The following is a 19,737-nucleotide window of genomic DNA, read 5'->3' as shown; positions in this document are numbered from 1 at the left end:
ACCTTCAAGGGGCACTGTGCCGTATGCTCTATATGGAAGAAGCATCAGGAGTAGCCAAAGTCAGAGGGAGGATGGGATTGTCATTTTCAATACTACCAATCCACAACTTATCTTGGCCACCAAAGATGGACATAGTTTGTTTATACCAATGTTTGTATGAGCAGAACAGGATATCAAAATAGTTACCCTGCACTCCCGAAGTGAAAAGCAGGGTTAGGCATTTGGTTGTGTACGTATGTGTGGCGTGCATGTCTGCATTTTAAAAATTTATTTTATCGGCAACCATTGGTCCGATTGACACAAAATCTTTCTGTCGGAGCACCTCCACCTGCAGACATTTAAAATTCATAATTGACATCATAGGTCATGTGGTACGGATGCCATCTTGGAAAAACTTTGCACCTCTATATCTGAAACCGCTCAATGGAAAAAATTTAAACATGCTCATTGTCAAGTACTCCCCATGAATAAGATATGTTAACGTCATCAGTGCCTTCGTTATGACGTCATAATTCGAAACGTACAACACTGATCTGATTTATAGTATGAATTTTTTTTTCTCTACAACTGTTGGTCTGATAACCCAAAATTTTCACCATAGGAGCACCTCCTGCAGCATATTTTGATAATTATGACGTAATACGATAATTATGACAACAGGTGCCATCTTGGAAAAAACAAAAAAACATTGCACCTCTGTTTCCAAAACGACTCTATGGAAAAACATTGAAATGTGGCTCATTGTAAAAAAAACTCCCCATGGGGAATAAGTGTTCTTAACAATGACGTTATTGGTTCCTTAATTATGTCATAATTTGACAGGGACAACGCTTAGTCTGATCAGTTTGAAATTTCTTAGCGTGATATACGCAACAATTACATTAAAGTATAAAAATTTATGTAATCGCTCACATGGTCCGGCAGCCATATTGGATCGAAGAACCCCCTCCCCCCCCCCCCCCCCCCCCCCAATTCAAAAACAAGAGTTGTCACACAAAGTTGACTGCCCAGGGTAAGTATTCTATGAGTACCATCGAGTTTTGGATGGATTAACGAAACTTGGTGGACAGGTTCACGGTATGTCAAGGACGAATTGATTTGACTTTGGTGAAGATCCAAATGCAGATCCGGCCTATCAGTGAAATCTAAAATATAAACTTCAACATATCGAAGTTATGCGCTGTATCTACCAAGTGCTGTTCTAGTTAATTATAAGGCTACCATATTTACAAATGAATGGATTTCTTATTGCACTGAGGATTTAAGGAATTTTGTTTTATCTGTCCATTGGAATACAGGCAAAAAAAAAAAAAAATTGACGGTTGTGAACGTTTTAATCAACCAAGATACAAAACAGGCAGTCAGGTTTACAATATTACTGGCAGTGTTTGTCAGACAAACAGCTGGTGTACATAAAATGACTTTCCTACACCGTTCAGATTTAACTTGCAATACAAAATCAAATTTTGTAATATTCTTTTCCCCGCCCCAAATGGCATAGCTCAAATGTACAGAACAAACAAGCGGTGGAATAAGCAGAAACAACTTTTGCTTAGTGTCACGATGTGAGCGGAGGACGAAGACAACTTAACCCGACCCGGCCTGACGATATACAAAAACCTCTAAACATATAGGGGTGGAAACAAGAGCCAAATGTTTGTTTAAAAAAAAAAGAAAGTGCACGAAGTAGAGAAAGGAAACTTCAAGAAAAGGAAACCGGGATAGATTTGCCGGCTTGCACATGTGCTCGCACTCAAATATATTCCGTCCGTACTCGGAACATCGGGATCCGTGAAAATTACAACTTGGCCCTAAAACCAATCAAGTGCTCTTCCAAAATACGATTTCGTTGTGAGCAAATAGCTTGCCAGTGTCAGACACCACAAATAGACACTGGCAAATTAAAAATATCAACATCCTGTGCAAGGAGAGAATTGCCACGTTTTCTCTTGCTGGTAGGTTAATTGAAAGTCTGACTCCACTAGGTCCTCCAGCTCCAGGCACAACCTTCCGCCTTGTACATGATTTTGAAATACATATTGAAAAACCAACAGGTGATAGTCATTGATTTTTTTTTTAAAACAGTCCAATTTCAATTCATACTCATCCAAGTGTCAGATCGATAGCAGCTAAAAAATGGGTGATTCTCCACAAAAAAGTGAAGCATGCAATATGGGATTGCATGTGCTCAAATCGAAATGTATGTGGCCGTTTTGGCCTTGCCCGAAGCAATTGCAATGAGAAAAAAATACCTGCAAAGAGATCATTCCAGGGTGAGCTAAGAATAATGACAAAGATGTGCTGATGGTGAGATGTCAACGATTGCCGTTACGGTCACGGTACGAGCAGTAGTTTGGAATTGCAGAGTTCTGGATGTACACTTTTACGTTGGTGCACACCTCGTTTTCTCGTGAGCCCGGAGGAGTGATCTAGAGACTGGGCATTCCAGCCGCCAGGTCAGCGAGCTGGGCAAGTGCCGACACACCTTGCCAAGAACAGGGAGAGATGGACCCTGACGATGGCTGCTGCCAACACAGCGTGCCGTCTACTACGCCCCCTTCGAGCCTTTTGATTGGACCGTGAGCAACTGCTGCTCCTTGCCTTTTCCCCCAGCGCCTGCAAGCAGCAGACATGATGGAAAAAACTAGTTAAAAACAAATTATGGATCCAAAAACACAACAAAAACAAACACGGGACTTGGCAAACTTCACATCTCATACGATACTTGTGAAACAGAAGTGGTTCAATTCAATTTCATGATTTTACTATTCACCCCCCATCAGAAAACATCTTCGTAACGTAGTTGGTATTTTAAAACCTTTTTTTCCTTTTTGTATTCAAGATCGAGACCCAACATCAATCACAAAAAAAACAAACGGACACATAAAACATAATAAAGGGACCGGGAGACAAGACGGGGAGAGAGGCGGAAGCACAGAAGTACAACAGTAGGAAACTGGGACATCGGTAGATCTGTGGGAGGGGGCAAGGGAAGAGGGGAGGGGTGAGGTATGAAACAAGTGGACACTGATAGGACTTCCAGGAAAGAAGTAGGTATTTCAAAAAAGTGAATACCAGGGTTCTGGAATACCAGAACGGCTTTACTGGAGGCAATGATCAATATGGATTTTACTATCAAACGCGGGAAGAGGTTCAAGATTTCCGTTTAAAATTTGAAATTTCTGGTTCAAGGTTTCCGTTTCCGGTCCGGTCCCTCGAGCAAGGAAGCGACTTCGACCTATGCACGGCAGCAAAGTTAAAGTATTTTCTCCATTCGTGTCTTCCTCAAATTTCTTCTCGTTATTTTATTGTGCATGTGTTGCAGTGTTTTCTAGTTGATGTTGATTTGCAATTCATGCAAACTTTTGTAAAATTAATCGTTTTCTGTTACCACCGCGTGCGCGGCCTGGTTTCTCTCGGCTTCCCTCCCCCCAGTGTTTTGTGAATTTAAGTTCTTTCCTTTGCTGTATTGCTTATTTCTTAGATGTTCTCTTCTCCCTCAAACTTCCCCGAACATCGACCACTTGTCTAACGTTTTAAATACCGTCTGGCAAATGTCGTAATTAATCGTGTTCTGCTCCTCGTGTGCGGCCTTGTACCCCCGTCGGTGTTTAACTGAAGTCCCCTACTTCGTGTTTTTCTTGGCTCTTAAATTTTTCCCTTCTACCCCAAACATAATACTCTTTGTCTAACGTTTTAAATCCCCACCCCAAAAAAAAAAAACAAACAAAAAAATCCCAAAACATTTATTTTCCTTTCTCCATGTGTGCTGTTGTCTCATCCTGTACTTCTGTCCAGGTGTGCTGTTCGCCCCACCCCCATTAACTCCTTGCCATCCATCTTTTGCCCTGTTCACGTGACGGGGTTGTCCCTCTCGGCCGTCCCCCCGTTGGTATTTTGTGCATATAAGATTGTTCACGGTTCTGTTTAAATATTATTTAAATATGTTTAAACTTTCCCCTTCAGTGTTTTATTCAGTGGTATATTACAACATGCTGTTTTTCTTCCTATTTAAAAGGCTTTTTTCAATTTCCTCTCCAACTCATTCCACTTAAAAAAAAAAAAATTCAATCTCTTATATGTCTCCCTCACTACATGTTCTAAATTCACATTCATTCCATCCCTCCTCCATCGTTCTTAATCGGATTGCTAACTTGAACATCACAATAAACCCAATTTGTTATCAATGTTCGTCTTTCATTAATCATCCACTTTCTAAACTCCCCTCTTGCCCCTCCCCTCCAAATCCCCCCTTGCCCCTCCCCTGCAAATCCCCCCTTGCCCCTCCCCTCCAAATCCCCCCTTGCCCCTCCCCTGCAAATCCCCCCTTGCCCCTCCCCTCCAAATCCCCCCTTGCCCCTCCCCTCCAAATCCCCCCCTTGCCCCTCCCCTCCAAATCCCCCCCCTTGCCCCTACATTCCGAAACTCCCCCCTTGCCCCTCCCCTCCTAAACTCCCCCCCTCACTCCTCCCCTTCAAAACTCCCCAACCCCTCCCGTTCAAATCAACCCCCATACCGTTCCTTTCCAATTCTCCCTCCTCCCCCCACCTCCTCAAAGCTCCCTCCTCCCCACTTCGTCTCCCTTCGTCTCTCATACCTCCACCTCTCCCAACCTTCTACTTTCCTCTGCCCCCCCTCAAACAACCCCTCACTGTACCTCATCCCTTCACCATCAAACCTTTCGTTCTCCTCATCCTTCCCTTTCTTGCAACTCTTCTGTAATCTCTGACACTATCAACTGCTCTCCCTACCCCTCCCCTGTTCTGTACCCGATGCTCCCCCTCTCTCTTCATTAACGGTATGGACCTCAAACATCCGGGGCCTTCGCTCAAACCTGACTGATCTCTCCATACAGGTTGCTTCTGACAATCCAGACTTGATCTGCTTAACATAAACTTTCCTCCTTCAAGATGTCTCTGATTCCTTAATATCTCTTCCTGGTTACTCCCTCCTCCGGTATGATAGACCTGAGCCTCGTCCTGGTGGTGGGGTGGCCATCTTTATCAAAAACTCTCTTCCACACTCTCCTTGCACTGCCCTCTCTCCACCTCACCCCCAGGAGTACCTCTGGCTATGGCTTCCTCTCCGCTCCCACCTTTTGTTCATATGTGTTCTGTACCGTCCTCCAAACAGTGATGACTCCATTTACATTTCACTGTCTGACAACATGGACCAACTTCTATCCACTCATCCCAACTCTCTCTTCCTCATATGTGGCGAGTTCAACTGTCATCATGCCAGCTGGCTGGGTGTGGGTTCATCTCTCACCAGCCATGGCACCTCAGCAAAGGACTTCTGCGACTCACTGGGATTGACACTGTCAATTTCCCGACCCGGATCTCAGCCAATGGTGTATCTTCTCTTCTAGACTTGGTTATGACAAACTTCCCTGCTAATGTCTGCTGCTGTTCTTCTGCTCCAATCGGTTCTTCTGATCATGTGCTTGTTAAAGTGGACATCTCTCTGGCCATTCTCAGCGTCGACGAGTCTGGCATTTCACTCAGGCCGACTGGCACAGTCTTCAAGCAGCCATCAATCATCTGGACTGGTCTCCCATCTCCACTGCCTCTGACATCAATTCTTCCTGGGAATTCTTCCAAAGCAAACTGCTCTCTATCATGCACAGATTTATCCCATCTCATCTTCAGTTGTCTTACCCTTCCTCCCATCCATGGTACACTGAATCTTGTGGTGAGGCAGTTGCGCTGAAACAACTTGCCTTTGCCTCTTGGAAGGCTAATCCAACTGAAGGCAATCTCAGTTCCTTCCACCAAGCTCGGAACAAGTGTGTCTACCCTCGAGTGCCAGGAAGCACTATCTCTCCAAACTCAAACCCGTCTCCTTCCTCCAAATCCTGGTGGCGTCTGGTCAAATCCGTTTCTGGTGTTTGTTCCCCCTCCATCCCCTCCCTTACCTCAAATGACTACACAGTTGACACCGCACGTGACAAAGCCGAATGCCTCAACTCTGTGTTTGCCTCAATATCTTGTGTCCCAAACGAACCCATCTCTCTGTTCCCACCTTACCCAGTCGAACCCAACTGCTCCTGGACTCTTTGTCCTTCTCTCCTGACAAGGTGGAGGAGTTTTTGTCAAACCTCGACTCTGATTCTGCAACTGGACCAGATGGCATCAGCCCACGGGTCCTAAAATCCTGCTCTGCCGCTCTATCTCACCCTCTCTCTGTTCTTTTCATCCTCTCTTTTTCTCAAGGTCATCTCCCAGCATGCTGGAAATCAGCAAACATTACCGCTTTACACAAAAAATGTGCAAAAACAGATCCTTGCAACTGCAGACCAATCAGCCTGCTCCCAATTATCAGCAAAGTCATGGAATCCATCATTGCTTCGGATATCAAATCTTTCCTCTTCTCCAATGGCTTGATCTCCGATCATCAATTTGGTTTCAGACCAGGTCATTCTACTCTGGACATGCTGCTTCTGCTGTCTCAACAATGGGTGGAGGTCCTCAATGCCAAACAGGAAATCAGAGCTGTCTCCCTTGACATATCACGTGCCTTCGATACGGTCTGGCACCCAGCTCTGCTCACCAAACTCTCCTCCTATGGTATCCATGGAAATCTACATGCATGGCTTGCGGACTTCCTCTCTGGTCGTAGTCAACGTGTGGCCCTGAATGGATTTCTCTCATCTCCCCTTCCTGTTCAGGCTGGAGTTCCCCAAGGCAGTGTTCTGGGCCCTGTGCTTTTTCTGGTCTTCATCAATGATCTCCCCGACTCTGGAAAATCCTCTATCTCTTTGCTGATGAGTCCACTCTCTGCCGCTCCATTCCTCTTCCCTCAGATCGGCAGTCTGCAGCCTCCTCACTCTCTGAAGACCTGGGCAAAATCAGACTGATCAAACAAGTGGAACATGTCTTTCAATCCTGACAAATCTCACACTCTTACTATGTCTCTCTGAAAAGATCGACTGGACAAACCCTCCCATCTACTTTCTCAACAATCCTCTCCAAGAAGTTCTGTCGCTCAAGCTTTTGGGTCTCGCTATCTGCCATGATCTTTCTTGGGAAAACCACATTTCCAAGCTGGCCTCCAAAGCCAGTCGCCGACTGGGCATCCTCCGTCGTGCGAAGTCCTTCCTCGGCACACCTGAGCTCCTCACCACATACAAGGCTTTCATCCGCAGCTCAATGGAATACTGTTCTCCCCTTTGGGCCGGTGCTCCTGCCTCACACCTAGCTCGGCTTCACGCTGTTGAAACCAAAGCTTTCAGAATCATTGGAATCTCCCGTGATGAAGCTATCTCCGAGGGCCTTTCACTCACTCACCGCAGGCAGGTCGGTGGTCTCTCTGCTCGCTACTGACTCCTCTCCGGCCGAGCTCCCCCTGCTCTGTTCCCCAAATATTCCTTCAGGTTGCACAAGAACTGCCAGCAACCCTCTTCTGGTGAAATTGCCAAAATCAAGACTCCCTGCTCAACTTCACTCTTTCATTCCTCTTTACTCCCACCTCTGGAACAAACTCCCACACTCCCTTCAATCCCACTCATCCTTCCAGGTCTTTAAAACAGCTGTTCACCACCATCTCTTATCTTCCCCCATCCAAAACCTTGATCTTTTCTACCCCCGCTAATTCACCCTAGATCCACCTTGTTTGAAATTCCAACTTCTTTCCTGGAAGTCAGTCCTGGAAGTGTCCATATGTTTTGTACCTCTCCCACACCCCCCCCCCCCCCTTCCCATGCCTCCTCCCCACAGATCACTCGATGTCCCTGCTCTAAAATGTTGTGTTTGTGTCCTTCCCCCTCTCTCCCCATCTTGTCTACCGCTCCCCATGTTATATGTTTGATGTTTGTCTTTCTGTGTGATTAATGTTAGCTCTTTCATGAGCCTCGATCTTTTATACAAAAAAAACCCCCAAAAACGTGGATCTGGGGCGAATTAACGGGGTAGAGAAGATCAGGGTTTTGGATGGGGGAAGATAAACGATGGTGGTGAACAGCTGTTTTAAAGACCGGTAGGGAGGAGTGGTATTGAAGAGAGTGAGGGAGTTTGTTCCAGAGGTGGGAGTAAAGAGGAATGAAAGAGTGAAGTTGAGCAGGGAGTATTGATTTTGGCAATTTCACCAAACGAGGGTTGCTGGCAGTTCTTGTGCAACCTGAAGGAATATTTTGGGAACAGAGCAGGGGGATCTCGGCCGGAGAGGAGTCAGTCGAAAGCAGAGAGACCACCAAACCTGCCTGCCGTGAGCGAATGAAAGGCTCTCAGAATCAGATTCATCGCGGGAGATTCCAACGATTCTGAAAGCTTTGGTTTCAACAACGTGAAGCCGAGCTAGGTGTGAGGCAGGAGCACCAGCCCAGAGGGGAGAGCAGTATTCCATTGAGCTGTGGATGAAAGCCTTGTATGTGGTGAGGAGCTCAGGTGTGCAAAGAAGGACTTCGCACGATGAACGATGCCCAGTCGGCGACTGGCTTTGGAAGCCAGCTTGGAAATGTTGTTTTCCCAGGAAGGATCATGGCAGATAGTGAGACCCAAAATCTTGAGTTACAGAAACTAGCAACGGTACCCGCCCTACAGGCGGGGCTTCAATTAGGAAGCCCAAATGAAAAGGCAAAATATCGGAAATTTAAGGCTTTTTTTATTTTAAACGATTTATATAAACATCCGTTGAATCATATCACACGCAAGTCATCAAAATCTAAACGGTATTTGTAGAATTTCAATAAAAGCCACATCACTGTTCATATCGGTAAATATTATTCCGTCGTGTTTCAAATTTGGGCAATGGGCTCTCCAATATTCGATGTGTTCACGGTTTGAATTATGTAACGTAACGTTTGTGACTGTTTTCATTGTGACGATGTTTGTGTTCAAGGTAGTGTTTGATGTGACGGTGTGAACGTAATTTCGTAATGTTTTTCGTTTTTATTTTCGTAATCGTTGAATGAACGTTTCATGTTTAATGAACGTTTAATGAGCGTAATCATTAAATGAAAAAAAAAAAAACCAAAAAAAAAAAATCTTTAGAGGCCATTTTTCCCCGCAAAGCGGGGGTTGGCCTTTTTCGGGCACCGTGGTTGTTGTTTTTGTTGGTCCCCTTTTTGAAGCAGTTTTACGGCCGGATGCCCTTCCTGACGCCAACCCTTTTTGTCGCCTTTTACGACAAACAGGGATTTACCAGTGAACTGGTACTCAATTTGCCGACCTCGGAAGGATGACAGGCTGAGTCAACCCCCCTGGCGTTAATTCAGCGATCGACCGGGATTCGAACCCAGGATCCTAAGCTGGCACCCTAGCCGCTAGCCCAACACCAGGCTAAATCATTAGATCATTAAATGAATGTGATGAATAATTTGATGCGAAGCGAAAGACGCCTCAGAGCTGTCACATTCACAATCGCTATGTCGTATGTACTCCCGATACATGTTTCCTTTACGTATGTACTCCCTCCCGATACGTATGTACTCCCGTTCCTGTCATAACGAAAAACATTACGAAATTACGTTCACACCGTCACGTCAAACACTACCGTGAACACAAACATCATCACAATGAAAACATCGTCACAATGAACGTTATGCAAACGCGAATGTTATGCAGGAGTCCAAACCTGAGAATGCTGGAGACCAAAGCTGAAATCGGAAAAATGTAATAGCCTATTTTACTCCTGGAGATCCCAGGATTATCCACCCAAAATATCGTTGCGATCAGTTCAGCTGTTTTTGCGGTACCTTCGAACGGACAGACAGACAGACAGACGGACGGACATTTGGTGAATTATAGTAAGATTATTCATGAGGATTGTTGAGAAAGTATGTGGGAGGGTTGTCCAGACGATCTTTTTCAAGAGAAAAGTGAGGGTGTGAGATTTGTCAGGATTGAAAGACATGTTGCACTTGTTTGACCAGTCTGATTTTGGCCAGGTCTGCAGAGTGAGGAGGCTGCAGACTGCCGATCTGAGGGATGAGGCATGGAGCGGCAGAGAGTGGAGTCATCAGCAAAGAGATAGAGAGGATTTTCCAGAGAGTCGGAGAGATCGTTGATGAAGACCAGAAAAAGCACAGGGCCCAGAACACTGCCTTGGGGAACTCCAGCCTGAACAGGAAGGGGAGATGAGAGAAACCCATTCAGGGCCACACGTTGACTATGACTAGAGAGGAAGTCCGCAAGCCATGCGTGGAGATTTCCATGGATACCATAAGAGGAGAGTTTGGTGAGCAGGGCAGGGTGCCAGACCATAATCGAAGGCACGTGATATGTCAAGGGAGACAGCTCTGATTTCCTGTTTGGCATCGAGGACCTCCATCCATTGTTGAGACAGCAGAAGCAGCATTATTCAGAGTGGAATGACCTGGTCTGAATCCAAATTGATGATCAGAGATCAAGCCATTGGAGAAGAGGAAGGATTTGATATCCAAAGCAATGATTGATTCCATGACTTTGCTGATAATTGGTAGCAGGCTGATTGCTCTGTCGTTGCAAGGATCTGTTTTTGCACCCTTTTTGTGTGAAGCGGTAATGTTGGTTGATTTCCATGCTGATGGCAGATGACCCTGAGCAAAAGAGGGTTAAGAAAACAGAGAGATGGTGTTAGCGGCAGAGCAGGATTTTAGGACCCGTGGGCTGATGCCGTCTGGTCCAGTTGCAGAATCAGTCGAGGTTCGACAAACTTCTCCACCTTGTCAGGAGAGAAGGACACAGAGTCCAGGAGCAGCTGGGTATGACTGTGTAAGGTGGGAACAGAGAGAGATGGGTTTGGGACACAAGATTTTGAGGCATTCAGCTTTTTCACGTGCGGAGTCACTGTGTAGCCATTTGAGGTAAGGGAGGGGATGGAGGGGTAACAAACACCAGAAACATATTTGACCAGACGCCACCAGGATTTGGAGGAGGGAGACATGTTTGAGAGGTCACATGTTCTGAATGTTTGTGACTGACGCAGCTTTGACTGCATTTAAACATGCAATACTTAAAATATGCACCAACACTGTACACCATCAGTGAATGATAAATGTTTACAACTTCCAACCGCTCACTGTATATCATTCATTAATGACAAAACCCACAGACACCTTTTTAATTATACCCACATAAAATCGAGAAATGCCAGCTCCGTTGCCATGGTCTTCAGTCACACGAGCAGAGCACGGAAACAAGGGCCTGGTCCTTGTGTCGATATTTTTTTTTCTTCTTGGAATTGTGGTTTCAAATTAAATCAGTATGCTAAATTTTAAATATTTTTTTATTTTACTAAACATTTATTTGAGTGAGTCAGTGAGTGGTTAGAACGAGCTTTACATATTAGCAAAAGTACATTGATGTGTCGTAATGTCTTCTCGGAATGGCCGTGTGGTGTATGCACTCCTTTGAGCTGCATTGGCTGGGTTTGAAATCGGATAGATGCTAAGTGGGAGGACCTGGGTTCGATCACTGGTCGTTGGTTGACGTTAAAGATCCAATGCTGTCCTTCGTGAAGAGTAGGTGAGCTATCGCTGGCACCCGGAACAACTTACAAATACAAATGCCTGCCACTTCCGCTCGAGTATCCTGCGACTATGTGCGGACCTGTCCATGACTGGTTCTAGCCTGGAATCAGGTCTTTGTGCTGCATGCTCTGACATCAGTGTCAAATAAATAAATTACCCCCCAAAAGCACACAATAGGCCATTCTTTGCATTCTGGTGACACCAATGGTTTCTATGACATGGGCAACGTTTAATTGTGCGAGACTGAAGTACAGAAGTTTTTTTTGTGTTAAGTCTATGGCGAGAATGTGCCCCCACTGCTGACCTCTCACTCAGTTCATATTGATCCATAATCGGCTGTTTAGTAAATGTTGAGGTTCACACTATCCTCAAGTTTTGATAAATCTTGGAAGATGACCCAGAACTGCATGTGAGGAAATTTTGAGTCATCCTGTTTGGCATTCCCATCTGAACACCACTCATGATGCTGGGATCCTATGTTCCAAATCTCATATACTGGTGTTTTGTCCAATGTTGATCAATGTCCTTGTCATTCACATGTACATTGATGCCTCCCAATTTCCTCGTCCATGCACACGGCACACCTGGATGCTGATTGCTGGGTAGCAGTAGTGCCTGACGGTAGGGTTAGGACAAACGGATCGTTGAGGGGCAAGATTGTGCGAAACTCGCATGAATGGTTAACGTGTGCACGAAGCGGGGGTACGGGGTGGAGGACGCGAGAGGTGCGCCGTCATGTGGACCCCCCACAAGTCTGACAGCACTGAAAAAATATATATTTTAAATCCTCATTCCTGGAGCAGGAATGAATGCCTGATGATACTCACGTGTTGAGCCAGGGTGCTGCATGGTTCTCCTGATTGGCCTTTGGGACATTATCTCGTCTCAGCCGAGCCAGCGGGTGGACAGGGCAATGCCTATTGGCGTGAGCAAAGCGGCTCTTGCATCCTGGAAGGGAAGGACGGGGAGAGGAGGAGGTGACGTGATCAACGTAAAAGTCTTAACTATCACTGAACGGGCAGTTCGCAGGTGCTTCGAAACATAACCATATTCTGATTCCAGAACATCGGCCTACAGCATCCATGACAGGGTGTGAACATTTCCATTGCTGAGAACAAACCCTGGACAGGGTACTGTAAGTTAGGACAGGAATTTTTATTCCTCCACCTGTTTCCCCAGAGGGGACTATAGGTTTGCTCTCCGTCTGTCCGTCCGTCCATCCATCCGTCCATCCATCCATCACACCTGTAGTTTTTCAGACATTCTTCCCATACCCTTTAACATATTCAACTGAAACTTCGTACATGGCTTTATTATGACAAGTTACAGAACAAGTTCGAGTTTCAGGGAGTTTCGTCATTTTAACAGTTGTACCCTTTCTGGACTTAAAATATCACACTGGTAGGGACATGTATTGCAAAGCAATTCTAGCTCTTCTTATTTTGGACAGGGTACTCGAACACTGTGGCCCACTCTTTTTGAAACGTATTGTGAGATCTTTAAAGTCATCCCGAGAATATGGACAGGTGGGGCACATTGCTCGATGCCCCTCAGAAGGTATACGCACGCACTCACTGGTGTAATGCCTTGCCTGCGAAACACCAGTCCGACCGTTTATAATCATAACTTTTATAACCAGACTCGGTGACAATGTTGAGAGCGTCCGCTCTAGGTTTGGGAGGTCGGAGGTTCATACTCCGGCCGCGTCGTATCAACGACTTAAAATGGTACGTGCTGCTTCCTTGCTTGACGCTCAGCATTTAAATAGGATAGAGCATGGACAAACAACCATATGTTGGCAGCAATAACACAGGTGTTGATGGGCCTCATGGTCTCCTCCACCATTTAGGTTTCTGGTGAGGGAACTCCTATTATCCCGGGAATCAAATCCGCACTGGGTAGCCAAAATGTGAACGCTACCTCATCATGTCATCATGTCAGCAAATAATGCAGAAATTCAAAAACAAAATATGAAACATTTCACGTTTTCACTCCAGTGGAGGTGAGTTTCCATTAGATTGATCTTATATGAGTTGCGGAGGGAGATGACGACGAATAAAGATGAAAGAGGTACCTTGCATGGAGCACATGAAAGGTTTTTCCCCAGTGTGGAGCCGTTTGTGAGTTTTCAGCTGCCCACTTTGTGCAAAGGCCTTTCCACAGTTTGGGAAGTCACAGCGATAAGGACGTTCCCCTGCACAGAGATTGGGAAGGTAGGTAATGTCTGAGATGGGGAGCAGTTGGAAGATATAAACATAGGGGCAATATCCCAGCCGCTCACCTGGTAAAATAAACAATATACTGCACCGACTAAAGGTATTTTAAAACAATTTGAATGGTTGCGAGAAGACAGGGCAGCATGTAGAATCATACTAACATAATCATAAGCCTTCAAACAAACAAACAAAATACCTATTTTGGGGGCAACCCCCTCCTTTCCCCCCACCCCATGTACCTCCTCAGATCCCAATTTTTATTATGGGGGCAAGCTACCCCCCCCCCCCCGCCCCCATAGACCACCTTAGACCCCGATTTTTGAAATGCCAGGAAAAAACATTGGAACATCACAGGTGATTATGGTTGTGGTCAAGTTTCATCGACATGGAGTGTGTAGTTTCAGAGGAAAAGGCAAATTCCTATTTTTGGGGGTCAAACCTGGATCCACTTTGACCCCCGATAGACCCCCTTAGGCCCCGATTATTTTAATGCCATGAACAAACTTTAGTCACAACACAACAAATATAATTTGTGCCAAATTTGGTCACAATCCCATCAGCGGTTTCGGAGAAGAAGTTTCAAGTGTTTACGGACGGATGGACGGACGATGCGCCAAACTTCGTTTCAGGTGAGCTAAAAATGAATTGAGCTCCGAAAGGTGGAGTTTTCTTCCATCAAGGTACTGTGCAAGGTATAATCTGTCGTGGATTGGAGTAAATCGTGAAGCTCTTTTACTCTGAGGAAGGGTTCATGCCTGAAACGGCAGCTTCTCCACGCTTCACATTGTGCTTGGCATACCTCAATCAATGTCCTGTCAATTCCATCCAATAACCTGTCATGGCCCACAAGCAGAAAAAGTGGACACAATACGGAGGCATACCCATGCAGACAGATAGGAGACGACACATACCTGTGTGTGTGCGGAGATGTGCCTGCAGGGACTTCTCCCGCGGAAACACACGACTGCAGACAGAACAGCGGATACGGCTCGCCGAAAGAGTGCCTTCATTGATGAGTTCCCGGATCGAGTCTTGTGGGGGACGACCTCGTCGACTACTATCTGCAGCTTGTCCACCCTGGAGAACAAACACCCTTCTTACAACACAAAATGACAAGACTGCACCCTTCCTGTTTTATTTTCCAATTGGCTCAATGTTGATGTAATTCTACTTCAACAAAATCCAACGCTATCCCATGATTATTTTTTTTAGCTGCGACGAGCAGCTCTATGAGAGGACCGCGTTGTTGTTCATGTTGTTGGGGTGCCTTTTTGAATAGCGCATGCGCATACACTCGGACGTGTGTTGGTATGAGGTAAGAACATCGCTGACTAAAATCGCGATTTGTTTGAAGAAACCAGAATAAATTTAGCAACAAAGACAACATGAATGTTTTCATATCAATCTCGTTTCACAGAACTTGACACAAATTAGGTGTAATTATTGAATAGCGCATGCGCATACACTCGGACTTCCCTTACCGACCAAGCCGTTTCAAATTATCCCTCTGCCACCCAGAATTAACATTAATAAATAACATTGATGAATTAACATTAACAGAAATAATATTCACGTCCATACATTATATGTAATCAGTTGATGAAGCATGTTGCGTCGCAAAACAAAGGACAAGATCAGAACTGAAAGACAAAAAGACGCCAGTGCATGCGTATAATTTAATGACTGGTCGAATTTGGTAGCGCATATTGCAACGGATATCCTCGTGATTCTACACGTCGCAGCTGGTGACCACACTGGTCATTTTTCTGACCAAGCCTGTGGAGGGACACAACATGTCTGTCTCCTGCAATCTACCAGCTGTGCCACGCCGGCACAGCTCGGGTACTTCCTGTCTCGTCTGCCTCTTATCTGTGTCTCTATCTCCTGTGGTACGTGTGTGGGCCCATTTAAGGCCTAGGTAATTAATGTTCCTGATTGTTCATTGGCACATATGATCAGTAGTGGGTAAGGGGCTGAATCGGATGGCACAAATCTGGAGATAGAGCTGCTGTATTTATTTATTCCATACTGGTTATTACCTCCCCAATCGAAGGTGGATGAAGGTTATGTTTTCACCCATCTGTCTGTTTGTTTGTTTGTGAACAAACAAACCTCAAAATCTCAAATGTGATATCTCAAAAAGTTGTGGATGTATTTGGACAGAATTTGGTGGAGAGGTTGGGTATGTAACAAGGCCAAAATTATTAGATTTTGGCAAAGATCCGGATCTTTTTTGATGTGATTCTTCACCATTCAAAGATAAGGTAAAAAAACGATATATAGCATAATAATTCAAAAAGTTGTGGACGGATTCAGATGAAACTTGGTGGATGAATTGGGTGCTCAAGGACGAATCGAGTCGATTTTGGTGAAGGTTCAAATACTGATCTGACAGTTTTTTTTATTTTTAAGAGGTGAAGCTGCTTCAACATTAAGATCGGGCCAAAATTCACCATTAATCTTCATCATTAAGAGATGAGGCCAAAAACAACATATAGCAGGATATTTCAAAATATTGTCGACCAATTTTTACAACTTGGTGGATGAGTTGGTTAGGTGACAACAAGAAGCCGATGAGATTTTGGTTGAAGTCCGTCCGGATCCAGATCCTGCCTATCAGTGGGATACAAAACGTTAACTGTTCAGCCTGACGGAGGAAGCCACTCTAGCGAGTGTCGTTCTCATTACCCTAGCCTGAGGAGAGGGTATTGCATTTGCGTCCATTTGTTTGTCTGTCTGTCTGTCTGTTTGTTTGTCCGCACAGAATAAATATTATTTCATCTGAAACCGTTGGTCCGATTGACAGGAAATTTTCATCATCGGTGCAACTCCACCTGTATAATTGTTTAATGATAATTATGACATCATAGAGCATGTGGTATGGGCACAATCTTGGACAAAACGAAAAACTATGCACCTGTATATCTCCGAAAGCGTTGCATAGAAAAAATTGAGACATGGCTCATTGTAAAGAACTCTCCATGGGGAATAAAATATGTCAATGATTACGTCATAGGTGCCTCCATTATGACATCATAATACGACAAGTACAAAACTTCATCCGATCAAGATGAAATTTCTTGAGCATAATCTAGGAATAAATTAGTTTTGAAAACAAATAATGATGACGTCATCGGTCACGTGGTTCGGCCGCCATCTTGGAAAAAACGAAAAACTTTGCACCTCTATATCTCCGAAAGTGCTGAATAGAAAACATTGAGACATGGCTCATTGTAAATAACTCTCCATGGGGAATAAAATACGTTAATGATGACGTCATAATTCGACAAGTACAAAACTTCATCCGATCAAGATGAAATTTATTGATCGTCATCTCGGGATAAATCGGTGGAGAAAAAAAAAGAAAAGGATGACGTCATTGGTCACGTGGTTCGGCCGCCATATTTGTTTTACCTCAAAAGCCTTAAAAACCACTGAAAACACGTCCTGACAAGGATCTGCAATCTGATTGCTCTTTCTAGTTTGTTCTTGCTTTTGCTTTGTGTAATCCTTCCCCTTGACCATCGTTTCTTTTATTAAATGTACCTGGTCTCCGGGGTGAATTCTGGCTGTGGTGGCTGCTTTAATTGGTGGTTCGAAAGACCTGTTAAGGGCAACAATTGGTTGCGGTTTCCACACTGCATAGAAGACAGCGTCACATATCTTAGGTTGCTCGGCCTAATTGCATTAAGACATGCGACACCTATCAGTGTGACACTGATCTGTTTTGGGGCTCTTAATCTGTGCGGCAACATGGAACTTAGACACGAGATCTGAGAGGGGGGTCTTCATAACAGTCAACCCTTGCAGTGGCTTTGACACGTCCCACTGGATTCAAAGCAGGCGACTGGGACGAGTCCGACTGCTGCAACAATACCTTTACATGGATGACAAGGCCCTGAAAAGATCGACAAATGGATACGGTATTTTAGAGGGCCATCTATTTATTACATACGCACGTATTGTGGAATCTTCATCTAATCTATTCCCGTTCTCTCTCCCTCTACTGCGTTAACTTAAATTGTCTCAAATTAAATTTATCCCCCTTAACCTGCGTCGGGGCCAGAGTGCGTACGTAATAAGTAAATTGCCCAAACAGGATATTTGACTTCAGGGACAGTATGCTCTTTAAAGTTGCGGATACTGTAGAGCAAATGCAGTGTCGGTTCGAATCCGACGTCGTTTACGTAAACGTTAATATTTCCACAATGGAGATTACATTCAAAAGTTCGAAGACGAATGGATTTAGTTGATATTTAAAATTATGCTTCATCGGTGTGGACTTTCCGTTTCGATTAAACTGAAATAAATAAATATATATTTTAATCCGTCATTGTACAATTTTACATACATATATATATATATATATATATATATATATATATATATATAATAATAAAACACGGGAATAAGAGTCAATTAAAGTTTATTTCAATAAATAGACGAATTCGGCAGATTACCTCAAGCCCAAAGCCGGAAGCACGTGGAGCGCGTTTAAAACCCAACTTTCCCGCGCTTTGACCTCCTTCTCCAAAGTCACGTGACGCAGTGTTTAATCCTCGGTCTCGCAACAACAAACACCTTTACTTGTGGACGCGCGCCTCGCCAAACACGTTTAACCCGAACGGTCCGACGCAACAGGTAAAGCACCGAGACGCACCTGCGCGATCGGGGAGCCTCACCTGCGTATCGCTCGCGCGGACCTGCTGCGGCGATGAACTCGGGCTGATCGAAATGAGCTGGGCACTTTCACCCCATCGCCACGGATACACCACGAAGTCGCTGAGACCGGGACTCACAGAGCCGCTGTGCGCGGTTCGCGGCGCCGTGCGAATCACCGACACCACGGCTGCCTTACGAGGAGTCTGAAACTGTGACTCCAACTCCATGACTCGTCCTCACGCCGCTACAACAAACGTCTTCACGCTGTCCAGTGTCCACCCAACCCAAACGTTCAACCGATACGCTTTCCCGCTTAATTGTTCGCGCCTTTTCCTGGTGCATTGTGGGAAACCGTGTAACTTTTTTCGCCTTTTTCCACCCATGAGGTAAAAACTTCCTTGTGGTAGCGATTTTTTCCTTCAAATCTTTCTACTTTCAGTAATTCGTAAACAAAGTTTAAAAAAAAAAAGCTTTCACGTTATTGAAACGTTTAAAGAGAAACTGCGCCAACAAAGTGCGGTGACGTCACTTCCTGAAAGCACTGATCTTATTGGTGAACTGTCACTGGTTGTTTCTCGGTTGTTGCTGTTGTTTGCTGTTGTTTTTAAACAACTGCTGCTGTTGGCTATATCAACATCTGACACAGCCCAGTATTTGTTTAAATGTCTTTTTCAATGACATTAGGACTGCTATATTCAAATAAACTGTTATAAAGCTCAACACAACCGGTTTGAATTTACGAAACAAAAGCTGTTGAGTGAAGATATTGCACTCAGCTTGTATTAAAAAAAAGTAAATACAATAATTAATCTGGAGAATACAATACTTTATCCATCACCATATGTAATTATTTATGACCAAAATGTTAAAACAGCGTATTTTCATAGACCAGCCCAACTGAACGGAATAATATAAATACACCACTTAGACCTGACCGCGTCCACTTTGGAGGAAGATCAATTATTTAAAGGGAGTTGAAGCTGTTAAGAGTGAAACCGATGATGAGATCAGTAAACTAGAACGGTACTCGGTAGAGAGCATACCTCTGGTAGGGTGAACAGGTTACCGGTACGTGTTTTGTATCTCACTGGCAGTGATACTTGATAGGCCGGATCTGGATTCGGACATGAACCAAAATGTACCTAATGTAATGGGCTTGTTCTTCCCGCCGAACCAACTTATTATCTGTTTTATCAGAACCCGTCCACAACTTTTTGAAATCTCGTGCTATATATTGTTTTTACTCTCATCTCTCAATGGTGAATGGTGAAGAATCACTTAAAATTAAAAAAATTCTTGCATCCGGATCCGTTTTCAAATCTTCACCAAAATCGAATCGATTCGTCCTTGTCACACACCAAACCTGTCCGCCAAGTTTCGTTGGAATCCGTCCACAACTTTTAAAGGCACCTA

The 19,737-nt window shown here is 44.6% G+C and overlaps 1 protein-coding gene across 1 annotated transcript; it reads right to left on the bottom strand.

Annotated features, from left to right (window-relative positions):
- Nucleotides 1-1,315: 1,315 nt before the first annotated feature.
- Nucleotides 1,316-18,681, bottom strand: LOC137424634 (zinc finger protein 367-like). The gene is made up of 5 exons (XM_068112303.2): nucleotides 18,345-18,681; nucleotides 14,574-14,739; nucleotides 13,521-13,640; nucleotides 12,274-12,394; nucleotides 1,316-2,616 (listed from the first exon to the last, which is right to left on the bottom strand). The coding sequence occupies exons 1-5, from the start codon at nucleotides 18,549-18,551 to the stop codon at nucleotides 2,430-2,432; spliced, it is 801 nt and encodes a 266-aa protein (XP_067968404.1). The 5' UTR covers nucleotides 18,552-18,681; the 3' UTR covers nucleotides 1,316-2,429.
- Nucleotides 18,682-19,737: the final 1,056 nt, after the last annotated feature.

Source organism: Myxine glutinosa, chromosome 1, assembly GCF_964187855.1.
Source record: "Myxine glutinosa chromosome 1, kmMyxGlut1.1, whole genome shotgun sequence".
NCBI classification, from domain to species: Eukaryota; Metazoa; Chordata; class Myxini; order Myxiniformes; family Myxinidae; genus Myxine; species Myxine glutinosa.
The sequence above is the reverse complement of the archived record's forward strand: the minus strand, read 5'-3'. Positions and strand labels throughout refer to the sequence as shown.

What these genes read in the sequence shown, in the direction of transcription:
- LOC137424634 (XM_068112303.2), bottom strand. Translation starts at nt 18,551, where the DNA reads ATGGAGTTGGAGTCACAGTTTCAGACTCCTCGTAAGGCAGCCGTGGTG. An exon ending in TCCGCGCGAGCGATACGCAG is followed by an intron (nt 14,740 to 18,344) that starts GTGAGGCTCCCC and finishes TTTGTTCTCCAG; the next exon opens with GGTGGACAAGCTGCAGATAG. An exon ending in GCAGCACCCTGGCTCAACAC is followed by an intron (nt 2,617 to 12,273) that starts GTGAGTATCATC and finishes TGCTGCTTGCAG; the next exon opens with GCGCTGGGGGAAAAGGCAAG.